Source organism: Mytilus trossulus, chromosome 13 (genome assembly GCF_036588685.1).
Source record: "Mytilus trossulus isolate FHL-02 chromosome 13, PNRI_Mtr1.1.1.hap1, whole genome shotgun sequence".
Lineage (NCBI taxonomy): Eukaryota > Metazoa > Mollusca > Bivalvia > Mytilida > Mytilidae > Mytilus > Mytilus trossulus.
Genome location: NC_086385.1, coordinates 17,834,335 through 17,849,156, shown reverse-complemented (window position 1 = coordinate 17,849,156; position 14,822 = coordinate 17,834,335). Strand labels below are relative to the sequence as shown.

At 31.4% G+C, this 14,822-nt stretch overlaps 1 protein-coding gene across 1 annotated transcript; it reads left to right on the top strand.

Annotated features, from left to right (window-relative positions):
* Positions 1-9,437: 9,437 nt before the first annotated feature.
* On the top strand, positions 9,438-14,574 carry LOC134695136 (orexin receptor type 2-like). The gene is made up of 2 exons (XM_063556324.1): positions 9,438-9,976; positions 13,701-14,574. Exons 1-2 carry the CDS (start codon positions 9,673-9,675, stop codon positions 14,483-14,485), a joined length of 1,089 nt encoding a protein of 362 aa, XP_063412394.1. The 5' UTR covers positions 9,438-9,672; the 3' UTR covers positions 14,486-14,574.
* The last annotated feature ends 248 nt before the right edge of the window (positions 14,575-14,822 follow it).

Genomic DNA, 14,822 nt, shown 5'->3' with positions numbered 1-14,822 from the left:
GCTTTACTGAACAAAGTGCAATTTGATATCAGGCTATATTTTTGTAGAAGATCACAGGAAGATATGCATGGAATGACAAAATCTACATTTAAATTTTTAATTGATCCAAAGACTGGACTTAAATATGTGGCAAAGTGTGAAGATGAACTCACAAAAAATCATAGAGGTAATGACAGAGAATCAACATCAGGTGGTATGCCCGAGTTCCCTGGATCACCCTATTGTCCTGTCAAATCTTATGAAACATATATCAGCAAACTTCATCCTTTATGCACTAGTTTATGGCAGGGGCCGAAGCAATCATTCAATGATTACGATACAATTTGGTATTGTAACTCACGATTAGGAGAAAAAAACATTGGCAAAATTCATGACAAAGTTGAGTGAGGGTGCTAAACTTTCACAAACTTACACAAATCATTCCATTCGTGCAACTGGAGCAACAATATTGACAAAAAGTATGTTTAATCCATCTCAAAAAATGGCAGTGACTGGATATAAATCGGTTCAGTCTCTCACTTTTTATCAGAGAACTGACACTGAAGAGAAAATTGCAATGGGCCATGCAATGGGAAAAAGTCTAGCCACCCAAAATTCTGCTGTTCTAGCATTGCCAGCACCTGAAAATTCAAGTCTACTTGCCTTACCGCCACATGAAACAGTGAATGAAAGTACAGGTATTTTGCCGATGATTGAAGAATGTGGGGATGGACCTTTAGCTTGTCGTTCAGTCGCCATTTCAGAGTTGCAGGGTTTAAATATTTCTGATCTCTTTGCTGACTTTCAATCAAGTTCATTGCAAACTGAGACAATTGCAAATATCTCAAATGTTCAAAATAAACCAATCTTGCCCGCATTTTCAGGATGTACAATTGGAACAATTAACTTCAATTTTAATGTTTCAAAATGACATTGATGATCTTTTCTTACCATTCAATGACATAATTTGTCAGAATTTAATGAGACTGTGATATAAGTTGTTCATGCCATGGTGTTGTTATTGTTGAATTAAATTTTTGTTTACATTTATATTTGTAGTATTTAACAAAGAAAAAGCCAGTCGATTCTTACATGCGCATCATTTGTTGTTTGTCGTCTCAAACATGTCTATTAATATTCATGTATGATTTCTATCAGTATGCATTTGTCGTCTCATACGTACATGTACTTCATTTGATGTCGTCTCAAACATGTCCATCACTTGGCATTTGTTGTCTCAAACATGTGAATTACTTGGCAAGTTGTCTCAAATTTGTGCATCATTTGGCATTTGATCGATATCTCATTAGGTTTTTGTCGTTTCAAACATGTGAATCGATGGGGTAAATGACTATGCAAATAATAATACATATCCACAACTGAAATAAACACGCAATCATGATTGTATCTTGTATAAAAAAAATCAATATTAGAATTATTTTTTTTAAATAATAATAAAAATAATCGAAAAACAAAGAAATATTGGAAAAATTGATAAAAAAAAAAACAGAAATGTGAAAAACAAAATTCTTCAATCTATGTTAAATTAAATTTTACAAATTATAAATTTGAAAACATTTGCTAGGCATGCGCCGCAAAGTTGTTGATGGTTTACTGAAACTGAAGTAGAGAAGGTGAAGCCATAGTGTGTAGATGAGTTATCCGGAACCCGATCACCGTTGGACGTAGTTGGTCGACGGACTTTAAATGCATTTTCATGAAGATCTGATTTGTGAATGTTTTGGTATGAGCGTCACTGATGAGTCTTGTAGGCGAAACGCGCGTCTGGCGTACTAAATTATAATCCTGGTACCTTTGATAACTATTGGATTATATGACAAAAATAATTGCCCTAACAGACAGACAAATGGACGAACCGAATTTAATCAGTATACCCACTCCCTTTCATCGGAGGGTGACTGATCGATTTTTTTTTATTTCATTCAATATCAACCTTAACTGTACTATGCAAGTTTCAATTATGTTGTCTGAATGATTTATGTCTTAAGCATGAAACAAATCATTACAATACTGCAGGCTAATGTTCCTCCCAATATAATGGAAGAAAAACTGACAATGCCATAACAGAAAATTAAAAAGATAAAACAGTTCACAGGACATTACATAGAACCAAAGACTGAGCCAAATGAACCCATTAAAAACAGAACCCTATTAAATAAAACGGCGATGCTCTGAAGAGATAAGCAGTGCTTTACATCTGTTATCCGTCGTGTTGCTCGTTCATGTACAAATCCGGTGATAAGTCTCCATTCTAAGCTCAATACATATCACTATGTATTTTTACAATCTACAAATCACTTAAAGTTAAACAAGGACATTGTCTCGTAGATACTGGTTTAACATGATGTCTTAATATTCGTCAACTTCGTGCTTTATACTTAATTTTGCTTTTTAAACTCAAGCGTCACAGATGAGTATTTGGAAGACGAGACGCCCGTCTGGCGTATATATAGAATTTCAATCCTGGTATCTATGATGAGTTTATTTACTAAGGCCCTATATGATAATAAGTCAGGAATTATACCCGATAATGTACACTAATAACATTTTATATTGTAACCGTTTTATGCATTCTATCGTTTAACTAAACTTGATTTTACATTCGAATAATGTAAATTAATTTTTAGCTTTCAAATTTTACTTTCAATTGGTATTTTTTCTAAATCCCTTTTAAGCATTCAAATAATGTGTCATTTTGGATGCCAGAATAAGCGTACCATCATTATACTAGTGCATATATGGTCTGTAATGAGAAAGTTTTTCCTCCAGAAAAATTGTTCACAACATTATCACTCGAAATAAGTAATTGTGTCTTCACCCTAACTTCTTTTATATAGAACCTGCGTGCATTTTTGGAAAGAGCGTTTGTAAGACATCTGTTTGAATCCCACTTCTTTTATGTATATTTTTAACGTTTCGTTAGTAAATTAAATAATTATTGTATATACGATACTAACGTATAGTTTTATAAGTTAACTATACGTCCATAGGTGTAAAATATGTGATTTCAAAATGCGCATCTGGTGCCGTTGGTACCGTTAATTTTATGTGATTTCCCCAAACCCCGAGGAGGCAACCCTTAGATCTTTCTATCCCGCAGCAGACAGAGCAACTTCCTATACTTGCTGGACTATCGGCAATAATATTTATATTGCATTCATTAATGAATCCATAGAATAAAAGATATGAGCACATTGGTTAATTACATCCTGCTGAATTAGTTTTCCCATTTCTTTGGTTGCGGTAATTTTCTTTATGGTTTTCATCAATTTAATCTCATTTTTCATCGCAATCACGAGGATATTATCATGTGATTTAGAGAGTTTCACACGTCCGAAAGGTTAATATATTGACGGACAGATTTGTATGACATAAACTAATCTGCAACTGGGAGATGATTATAACAAGAAATCATATTCATATGTCTAAAGGAAAAATACGGGAACAATACAATAATATTGTACCCGATATTGAGTTAGTTTCAGAAACTTCCTTAATCTCAAAAGCAATTAATTTCTTTCTTGACATTAAGAGAGCGTTAGCCATAAATGAAAACATTGATATGTATTGTAATAAAAATGTTAAAAAAAACTAACAGACAGACAGACAAAGACCATAATATACACATAGCAAAGAAATAACGATTCTATACTAAATTGATTCATGAGGAAAAAAAGTTCTGACCTATTTTCTAATAAAGAAAAAGAAGATGTGATATAAATGTCCATGAGACAACTCTCCACAATAGACCAAAATGACACAGAAATTAACTACTATAGGTTACCGTGAGTTGTTTTTTGTGTGCCTCAAACCTCTCTAATAAATTAAGTCATTTTAACTGCTTTGTAAGGTTTGCACTTATGTTGTGCTTTTATACCACAGTTCAAGTTTATAGGGATTGTTGCTGTCCATGGTTGTTGTTGGTTCATGACTGTCATAATTGATTTTCGTAGTATCATACATCTGCCTGTGAGTTTTCTCGTTTGAATTGTTTCACAAATTTTTCATTTCAAGCCTTTTTTCTTCTTGTCGAAGGTTATATTGTGATCATGAATGATTATATCTACGTAATTCAAACTCTGTTGGAGAGTTCTTTCATTGGTTATTATATACCACAACTCCTTTTTATATAATATCTTTATTGCAAAATTACCCCCATGTAAGCAATACAATGAAACAGTAATTTTATACTATACAATGCAATACAATGAAATACAATGTAATTCAATGAAATACAAAATAATACAATACAATATATGGAATAATAGAACATTAGAGTTCAATTATAAATGTATATAAAAAACACCATCATAACCTTGCCTGACACGGGTCTGACTCCCTCAGTTCTAAATAAAATTGAGAAAGGAAATGGTGAATATGTCAAAGCGACAACCACCCGACCATAGAGCAGATAAAGACTGTTTAATGAAGACCCCAATATGACAATCAAGTTCAGGGATGGGGTTTAGAATGTGTTTAAGTTTATTGAATGCATCAAGATGCTGAAATAATGGAAATAGTCTTTTAGATAAGCAAAAAGATTAGAACGCAAAGATATGTTAATGTCACAATACAAAAAGAAATGATATTCATCATCTAGGACTTCACATTTTTTACATAATCTTTGTGCTCTTGGAATGTTTCTGTACCTTCCTAATTCAATGCCTAGGGAATGATCACTTAGTCTAAATTTTGAGAGTAACTGCCTATGTATAAAATTATTGCAATTTAAATATTCCTCAGACTGACAATTATTTTTTAATTTCCCATAAAGACAAAGTTTGGATGAGGAATCCATTTTTGAAAGTTTAATTAAAGTATTTTTTCATATTCCTCTGAAACACACTTTTTTATATTACATTTTAACATGTTTTTTGATTGTTTAAAAGGTACATTATTATTAGAGTAATTTTCTGGGTTTATTTTCATTTCTTTAAAAAAAAATATCTGCAAATGAGTACCAAGAATAAATTCCTTCTGAATGTTAATTTATGTTTGTTTGTAGAGATTCTTTAACCAGGGGATTAATATCATTACAATTTATTCTATAAAAATACATGAGTGTTTGAGTTTTTATATAGGAGTCCAAAGTAAATCTACCTAATTCTGATCTAGCACCTATGTTAGTGGCTGTCTTTTTCAGTCCTAATACTGCTTTACAAAATTTAGAATGAACTTTCTCAAAGGGATATTTTTCTGCTAATGCAAGAGTATCACAAAATGTATTATTTACTGCAGCTCTATTAGATGCCTTATAAGCTGACTGAAAATTATCCATAAACCAAATCTCAGAGTTGTATGTCAAAATAGGTCTTATAAGAGTATCAAATAATTTACATGCTTATAAAGTAGTTATTTCTTCGAATTGTGTATTCAAAGTTTTTGTGATCTCACAAACCAGCAAAACACATATTTTGTCAACTATCTGGTTTTCTTAGGGGGTTGTGGGAAGACAAACTTATTACAATTTCGAAAAAGATACTCTCAGACACAATCATGTTCTTGTAATAATTTGAAAGAGAAATTGTCAATGTTTCATTTAAGTACTGATATATCGCACTCTTCGTTAAAACCCTGCGTTAAAATGAATTTATAAATAATTGATATAGAATGTTATGATTTGAGTGTTGTTGATTTTAGTTATTCCAGTAGTTATTTGTTATCGTTTGAAAATTAAAAAAAACACCTGGCCTGTTCGAATTCTACATTTCATATTCATGATTTTGTAAATGCCTGCGTCATAACCGCCAATCATTAATTAACAGTTTGGTATATTTTGTTTTGTGGAATGAATTTTACTTGTTTCTTAAATGTCATACCCATGAGGTGTGTGTGTCTCGTGAAGTCCTTGATAAGTATGAAAAAATGTTTGGCATTTCAATTTTGCAATATTAGAATTGGTTTGTTGTTTTATCACTAAAAAAATAAAAACACCCAAAAACATGGATACTTTCTACTCTTTTAATTAAACTGATGTGACAAAATCAATGATCAAAACAACACTTAATGTATGACCAAAGAGGACCTACAAAAGTAACCGAATTCATAAAAAGCCATCTTTGGTTGAGAGAGTTCTAATTTCTTATAAATTTAATAACCGGACAATATAAGAAATCTTCGATTTGAATAATATCAGAACCATAGTACAGACTACTGAGATGATGATACCCAGACGGAATAATAGTTCACTATCAGCTTTATCGACTCAATACTCATGTATTCGATGCGCTGTTCTGAATTTACCTTTATATCCTTCATCAGAATCGCGAGAAGCCAGATATTTGAAAATTAAAATGTATTAGAATTGAAGAAGTTTAAGAGTTATATGAACAAAAGGACAGAAATAAATTGGCAAAATCCATCTGAGGTTTACTTGTCCGGAGGGAGATGAAACCGAATATAAATATATAAATAATATTACATATTTAAGTGCTTTATATTGCTAGCTTTTGCTTGATCTTATTTGTTTCCTCTTTGTATAAATGGCACCATGTTTGTTTTTAAATTTTTGGAATCTCAATGCTTTTCAACTTAACAATTATTGATTTGGCCTCCTGGCCGTTTTTATTTGAGCGCCACTGATTTGAAGAACGTCTTCTTACTTAATAATAAACATGTTATCATTGACGAATTTAGGTTCTCGATTATATATTGTAATTTCATAGAAATATTTTTGTCAAAGTGTGATAATACAAGCTTTTGGAAATCCATTGATCATTATTACAGTACGCAATTTCCATTGATTAGCATTCGCATCATGACGTCAGCTTATAAGATACTTAAATGCAAAATTACCTAAACAACAACCAATATATTCAGTTGTGTAAATTTATCATAAGTAAGTACAAATTGTCGTTAATAGCTACCCCATCCACATAGCATTGACATGTGGTCTGTACGCCTATAAGTTTGGACAAAAGAAATAGAACCACAAGCCCAAATGTAGATGAGCGTAACACCAACAATTTTAAACAAAATGCTTCTAAATAAAACAGGCAGTCTCATCTGGATACAAATATAGATACGAAGACACCTATTTCATGGTGGAAAAAGACAAAAACATACATACCTTACTAAAAGAAACAACGTACAAAATAATATTGTAATGTTTACAAAGATGGCGGAGAATATGAAAAAAAAACCATGTAGACAACATGCTGAAACAATTATAAATATTTCCTATTTGTCAATTATATGATCGTCGCGTAGAAGAAAAATTGTCATCCAAACATTAAGAAAACAACAAGATTACACAGAAAAAATTGTCAGATTTCTCATCTTCAACAAAAAAATCAGAGAAATTCAGTACATAATTTAATAGTTCTCAAAATTGGATCAAATGGTTTAAAATAGAAACCAATATTATGAAAACAAGTAGTTCCGAGAACCTGAATCTTAATTTCCCTTACATTTGTTTATGTGTTTGAGCTTTTGATTTTGCTGTTTGATTAGGAACTTTCCGTTTTAAATTTTCTTAGGAGTTCATTAGTTTTTGTGATTTCAGTTTTAACCAATGTTCGTTTAAGAGTGGACAAATCAATGTAATAATATTGTTAATTGACTATTATATACATTTAACAGTTTATTGCAGAAATGTGGCTTGAAGTTTGTTGTCAACATAATGTAGAAATTATTATTTCACATATGTCTTAAATATAAATACATAAAAGATATTGTAATCACGTTAAACATTTGTGTGAATGAAACGTCATAGAACACAATGTCGTGTAAGCACAGTCCGTGCTTATTATAATTTGCACATGTTATAAATAAACAAATAAAAACTAGAGTGGAGTGCGGGGGCATCAGTTGTGTCTCCCGTACACAATATTATCTCAAAGAAAGTCCTACTTTGACTTTATTAGAATACAGTTACTTCAGAGTGGAGTGAGAGACACAACTGATGCTCACGCACTCCACTCTGAAGTAACTGTATTCTTACAAAGTCAATGTAGGACTTTCTTTGAGATAGTAATGTGTCTGGGTGACACAACTTTTAGTTGCGGGGGCATTTAAAAGAATTATTACAAATAAAAATGTGGCCTTATAGTAAGTTAAATTTATTGATAAACACTACTGTTTTTTTGATTGATTACGATTAATGGAACCTTGATTTATAATATACCAAATAACGATATTCTGTATATTTTTAGAGCATATAAGTGAAGCATGACATCAGTTATAGCAGAAGAAATTTTGCTTTTTGGTTTGTGGCATGCTTAATTATATTTTCACAAAAGGTATCATTGGCAATTAGTCTCGGCGACACGTTTTGAACGTTTTACATATTGTTTAATTGGAGCGGAGCCAAACTTGAAAATATCGTTTGATTTTATATGTTTTAGTGTTTGACTGATAAAAGGGTTACTTTTGATTTATTTCATTTAGGCACAGTCTTGGGTTTAAAATTTTCAACGTTCACAAGTTCTCAAACCTTCACAGTATAATATGACCACACGAGATGATAAAGTGGTGGTATCTGTTTTTCTGAAGATTTAAAGACGATATCTGAATAGGTTTATACTTCCTTTTCAAAGATTTGCAGAAAGTTGTGTTTTTGATATATAACGTCATCAGGCATCGCCGCCTCGCTCATGAAGTCACAATTAGAAATTCAAAAAAAAAATAAAGAAAATCTGACGTCATAATTGAAACTTCGACCAATCACTTGCCGAGTACAGTTTTTGTACTAGAGAGGATAACATTTGTTTTTATAATCAGTTTGGACAAAAAAGTAAAATCTTAGAGACAAAAGTTTTACAACAGGTTCAGCTTATTTTTCTTTCGTTACGAGATATTGTCCGATTCAAAATTTAGAAAATTTACATATTTTTCAATAATTCCATTTGCCGTATTTTTATGATAAAAGGGCTCATATTTTGTTGCAGTTATTAATTAGTCTGGGATTAAGTTTTAAGCACAATTACCTTTCAAACATTATTTTATAAACTTTTTTCTAAGGTCAACTATGTGATTGAGAGAATATGTCTGCAGCAAAAACATATCAAAATAATGTTTTATCTTTTTATGATTTTTCTAAACAAAAGGAACCTAAAATGTTACGTTTTACATTAACATCCAACCTTGAATCAATTGTTTTATCATCCACATTTCTGTTAAACCTTCGTTTTGATATAATTAACGTAAAACTAGCATCTGAATAACATTTTTTTTTTTAATTTAATATTTTACTTATAAATTGACGAATTTGTTTTGACACTTAATATAACTCTTTTAAAATGACAGCTGCATTCGCAGGCAAGACACGTGGTTCTTCAAAACTCTGCAACTTATTGCTTTTAAGTTGACCACGTTCACAAGTATAATTGATATGAAGAGGTGTGCTAATGATAGTGGCAAATGATCAACAAAGTGACCATGTCAACGATCACACAGCGATGATATGTAAATATGTAAGTGACAGAAATCAATGAAAAGTTGATGAGTTAAGACGTGAATCAAGATGTTGCCATCTAAAACGAAAAATTAAGAAATTCTACATCAAATACGAACACTTCTTTAAGTGATAACTTTTGAAGAAGAAATTTACAGCATTTGGCAAGGGATGTAGTTGATCTGATTTTTCTGTGAATGCAAAAATAAATGGTATTTTTTTTAAATTTCAAGGAATTCAAACTGCAATAACTTAGCCTGTATTAACTTGCAACAACCATGGGGACTGAGAATATTACATATGTCGAAGAATCTTACTATAATGTGTCTGCTGTAATGCCGGAACCACCACTGTATATTGTAATTGTCGCAAGTATAATGTATGGACTTACATTTTTTCTTGGACTATTCGGTAACTTAAATGTGATTATTATCGTCTACAAATACAAAACAATGCGATCGCGGATGAATTATTTTCTTGTGAACTTGAGCATAACTGACTTTTTTGTTTTATTGGTGTGTATTCCATCTGCAGCTGTGGATCTTTTTGCTAAGGAAGTCTGGTATTTTGGAGAAACAATGTGTAAGTTTATCAATAAGATTAGAATTAGTTGAGATCTGTTTATACCATTAACTGTTCCAAATTTGTCTGCACCAGATGCTATGTAATTCTTTTCCTTAGTTTAATAAAAGTTTTACTGTATTTGTTTAACGATAGTTTAGATCACAGTTTGTTGAATAATATGTTGACATACCACACAAGAGAATAAATTACCAATACATCTATATTACAAGCTGCTTTAAACCTACTCTTGTTTTTGTTAATTGCAAATAGCTTGCAGACTATAAAACGCATTTATCCCGAAACTACTATTTACTTCGGAAATATTGCACAATCATTTTGCTTCCGTCTATAATTTGAACAGCATTGTTGATTTTTTTTGTTTGTTTGATTTTTTAAAATATTTTCCTATTTCGGGGCCCTTTGCACCTCACTATAGGATTAAGTTGTTTATGGCATGTAGGTGACGTATAGTTGCTTAAATCTATATCAGTTGAATTTAATTTAGAGGATATTATTCGTTATTAAATCAGTTGCAAGTTGGTCTTTTAGTTTTAGTTTAGTTTGTTTCCCGGATTTGATTTCTCTCAATCGATTTATGGCTTTCGAACAGCGGTACACCACTGTTGCCTTTAAAAAGACTATATCTGTGATTTTTTACAATATGTTAGGCATGTCTTAAATATTTCCATATCTGTACTTATATTGTTTTACACAATGTAACGTTGCTGTCAATCGAGAAAATAGATAGAATTGATCTTTCCTATAAACTGTTAAGAAGCTAATATCATAAAAGTACTGTTCATTCTAACTTCCTCTTCAGATAATTAGCTTTATCTTCATTATCTATTATGTCAATTATTAACAATGATCAATAATACGTCATTATATATGGTCATCCAACATATCCTTTGTTTCAAGTTCAATTAGTCTCTGATGTTAAAAATAACCACCAATTAATGAGTAAGCATAGCATTATGATTACTTATATGTAACTGCTCATTAGTGAGAACTTATCCCATTAATGCATACGTTGTTCTTGTCATTTGAACTATAGACATTTTTTTATGAATAGATTATTTATTTAAGGGATGACTATTGAATTGTCTATGAAGAAATAACATTAAAAATGTTGTGCCCACTGCATAACTGGTTATTTCAAAATGAGCACCATATTTTCAAAGTTATTTCGAATAGGCAGAAAAAGTATTACAGTCATTCCTTCATCATGATCTGATTCTAAATTCTATCTTAAGCCAGAGTAAATCATGAAAAACGTTGATGACGTCACGGTCACATGACAAAATTATGTTTATGAGCTAATAGACAAATAACTGTCAGCCAGTCAGAAGACGCGTTACATTTAAAATCAAATTTTTAGAATTAAAAGAACAAACAAAAACGTTTTTAACGATCTTGACTAGCTATACAGCCCTTGCACGGTCGCCGATAAAAAGAACAATTTGGTAGGATGGGTGATAAAGAAGCTTACATTTGATTTATCACTTTAAGAAAACGTTAAATGAAATCACCAGAATCTTACAATAATTGTGAAAAAAATAGGGAGGTGTGGGGTATACATCATTGAGACAGTGTACTCATATAATGTATTAGCTGGGGAACCATAACTCTAATGGTCCTGGTGACATTTTCCCTTTTGTGCGGATAGATCAAATATGGTCCGCATATGGTCAAAAACAAATATCAAAAGGACCTAAGAGCGACGATTCCACAGCTAAAAATGTATATGAGCCAAATTGAAAAATAATAAGTATGCAGGAAAAACACTTTACCTTGTAATAACGGCGAAAAACACAAACAGAACTATAATACATAATGATACGGTATATATATATAAGAATGCCCGAAGTGACTACAAGCATGCTCAACCTGATGATATGAAAATATACCATCCTATTATCTAAACCGCAGTCTGTGATCAGCACATTACTCTTTGAACTATTTTTCTTTTTCTGTAAATCAACAGAGGTCCTGAAGTAATGAAAACGCATTAGACAAATTTAAGCGTCACTCCGTTGATAATTGAGCTTTTTAGTAATCACCAAAGACATACTTTGTAAATCTAGTGGAACAAATTATATATATTCCTTAAAACTAATCATACTTAACCAAGAAAAAACAGAACCCAGTCCTCTAAGGGATGAGAAAAATTCTCCAATTACTAAAAAAAAAATATCAGTTAATTTAGGTGGTTAGAATGAGAACAACGTAATTGAATATTTTCACTATATTAACTTTCGCACACCGAAGGACATTTTTCAATTATCTTTTTATTGCTATGTTTATGGATATTGATGCTTACACCTCTTTGAGATATTAGCTGTTAATTTTTAAATAATTCTAATTATTCTATTCATTCAACAACAAGTAAACGATAAAATATGTTTTGCTGAAACTATCATAGACATTCAGGAATGGTATGAGAGGACGGGGAGGTTTATGTTATAGCTGTTTAAATATCTCACTTTAATGAATTACTGAATTCTAATTCCCTTTTTATCATAAAAGGTCGAGAATGAAACAAAAGTATTCTATTAAAATATCTTAATTGATCAATTGATAATAGTGTTGGCCAATCAAAATAGTGCATTTCTGATATCAATGATCTTAATCGAAAGTATCAATTTCAGTTCTTAAATTAGACTGATATTGAACATGTCATTTAGACTACAGGAAAAACTGCAAATCCTAACTCAAAATCAATAATGGAAAGTAATGTTATTTAATTCTTACAAGTGTTCATTTGTAAAATTACAAATATATATATCTAAATATACGTCTGTAAAAATAGTACGTACGTTTAATGTTGATCTGAAACAGTTCTTAAAAGACTGAACAATAAAATATTTTTTTTGTTCAGTCAATTTTCAGACTTTTCCAATGTGGATAGTTCAATTCAGTCAGACAATTCGCTTGCAGTCAATTGATATCTTTTCAGTCTATGAGCAGAGTACTAGTAGTTGTTATTTACCTCTACACATTTATAAAATACCGATTTGACTTAAAACTACCTATTTTAATATTTTAAAACCTTATCTGATTAGTCCATCCAAAATTTATCTTCATAAAAATATTTCAGAACTCAAAAGCCTTGTAGACAATTTTTTTATTTGATCTAGTTTTGATACTTTATTCAATTAAGATTATAAATTCTTTAAAGACATATGTGTTAAAAGGGATCGATGTATATGTATGCTATAGTTTATCATGTACAGTAAAGTGATGTTGGACCTTTCGTATGAAGCAGTTTTCAATTGCTTTTTCTTGACTGCTAATGAAGAGTCACCATATAAATTCAAGCAGTGTCCTTGTCTGTTACCATCATCATAACTATATCAAGAGGAAGAATACCTGTTCTAAAGACCTCACATTCTGATCATAGCGTTGTTATTCCCTTCCTGGTTTGTTCATTTTGTTTTAGTCATATGAACGTAAATGCATCTCCCCACATATAAAGCAATAAAAGGTACAAAAGCAGATATAAAGTAAAACACGTTAATGAGATAAAAACCTACAGACATTTAAAGGACAACATGACACTTCAATGGAAAATCTTTTTGAGATTTGACAGGTTGCTTTTAGTTGTGTTTGATTACAATTTAAGAATTGATCGATACATATTTTTTACATGATCCTTCGAATGATTTGGAGAAACAATAAGGTGCAAAGTAATATTCTAATTTCGAATAAACGATTACTTATATTTCTGTATTCTATTTTTCAGGCAAGATTGTTCCCTTTCTGGAGCAGGTGACAACTCTTTCCTGTGTTCTGACCATTCTTGCAATTACTTTGGATCGCTACAAAGGAATTTGCTATCCACTGAAATATGACGAAGGACGACTGCATAATATTGGTACCCAGTTACTGATAATTTGGGCAGTATCAATATTTGTGTGCATACCAGTGATATTCATCCCTGTCTTCCGAGATTCAAACTTCCACGATGGAACACCAATCCAAGTCTGTCGAATGCCAATTAATCATATGTGGCAGTTAGTCTATTTTATCTTGATTTTTGCGGTGTTTTTCTGTTTCATGTTTATTATGCTTCTATTTTTCTACGGCAAAATCTGTAAGGCTTTAGGGGAACGCAAGAAGTTCATCAATCTATCTGCAGACAGATATGCCAAAAAAATTCTCAAGGAAAGGCGGCAAATGGTTAAACTGATGCTAGCAGTTGTAGTCATGTTCTTTATTTGTCTTCTACCGCAGAGGGCTGTTAGTCTGTGGCTGATATTTGCAGACAAATCAAACATTATGTCGTTACAGCTGGAAGGCTATCTACTTTTAAAGACCTTTCCTAGAGTGTTAGTATATATGAATAGTGCGATTAATCCTATCATATATAACTTCATTTCTACAAAATTTAGAAAAGCATTTTTAAATATACTGTGTATCAAACATAAACTGTATTCTCTGACAGATGTTTCGATGGTGAGACGGAAAAGTTGTTACACTGACGTAACAGAACTAACAGGCAATGCAAAATTGAAGAACAACCGCTAGAGGTCGCATTGTTTATTGTTTATTTAGTTGACTCAGTTTTCTCTTAATAATTTCATTGTCAAATTTCTAGACAGAGTGCTTTTTTATAAATTGTGACCAATATTTGTTTGTTTATGTTTGTAATTAAATATTTAAAAAAATTATTGTCTCCATTTATAGTCTGTTATATACCATGTTCCAAGGACTAAAACATCTACTTCTTTGTATCCTACCTTAGAATATTGGACAAGAAACCTGTTTCGCTGGGCTCTACGGTTACCAAATGGGCAGATACAAGATATGCTCTTGCCTTCCTACTATGTGTCAATCCCAGTTAACCTCGTCATGTCCCAGATCT

Bases quoted from the DNA above. Each gene is read 5' to 3' on its own strand.
- LOC134695136 (XM_063556324.1), top strand. From the start codon at position 9,673: ATGGGGACTGAGAATATTACATATGTCGAAGAATCTTACTATAATGTG. The intron at 9,977-13,700 runs GTAAGTTTATCA...TCTATTTTTCAG, and splicing joins GTATTTTGGAGAAACAATGT to GCAAGATTGTTCCCTTTCTG.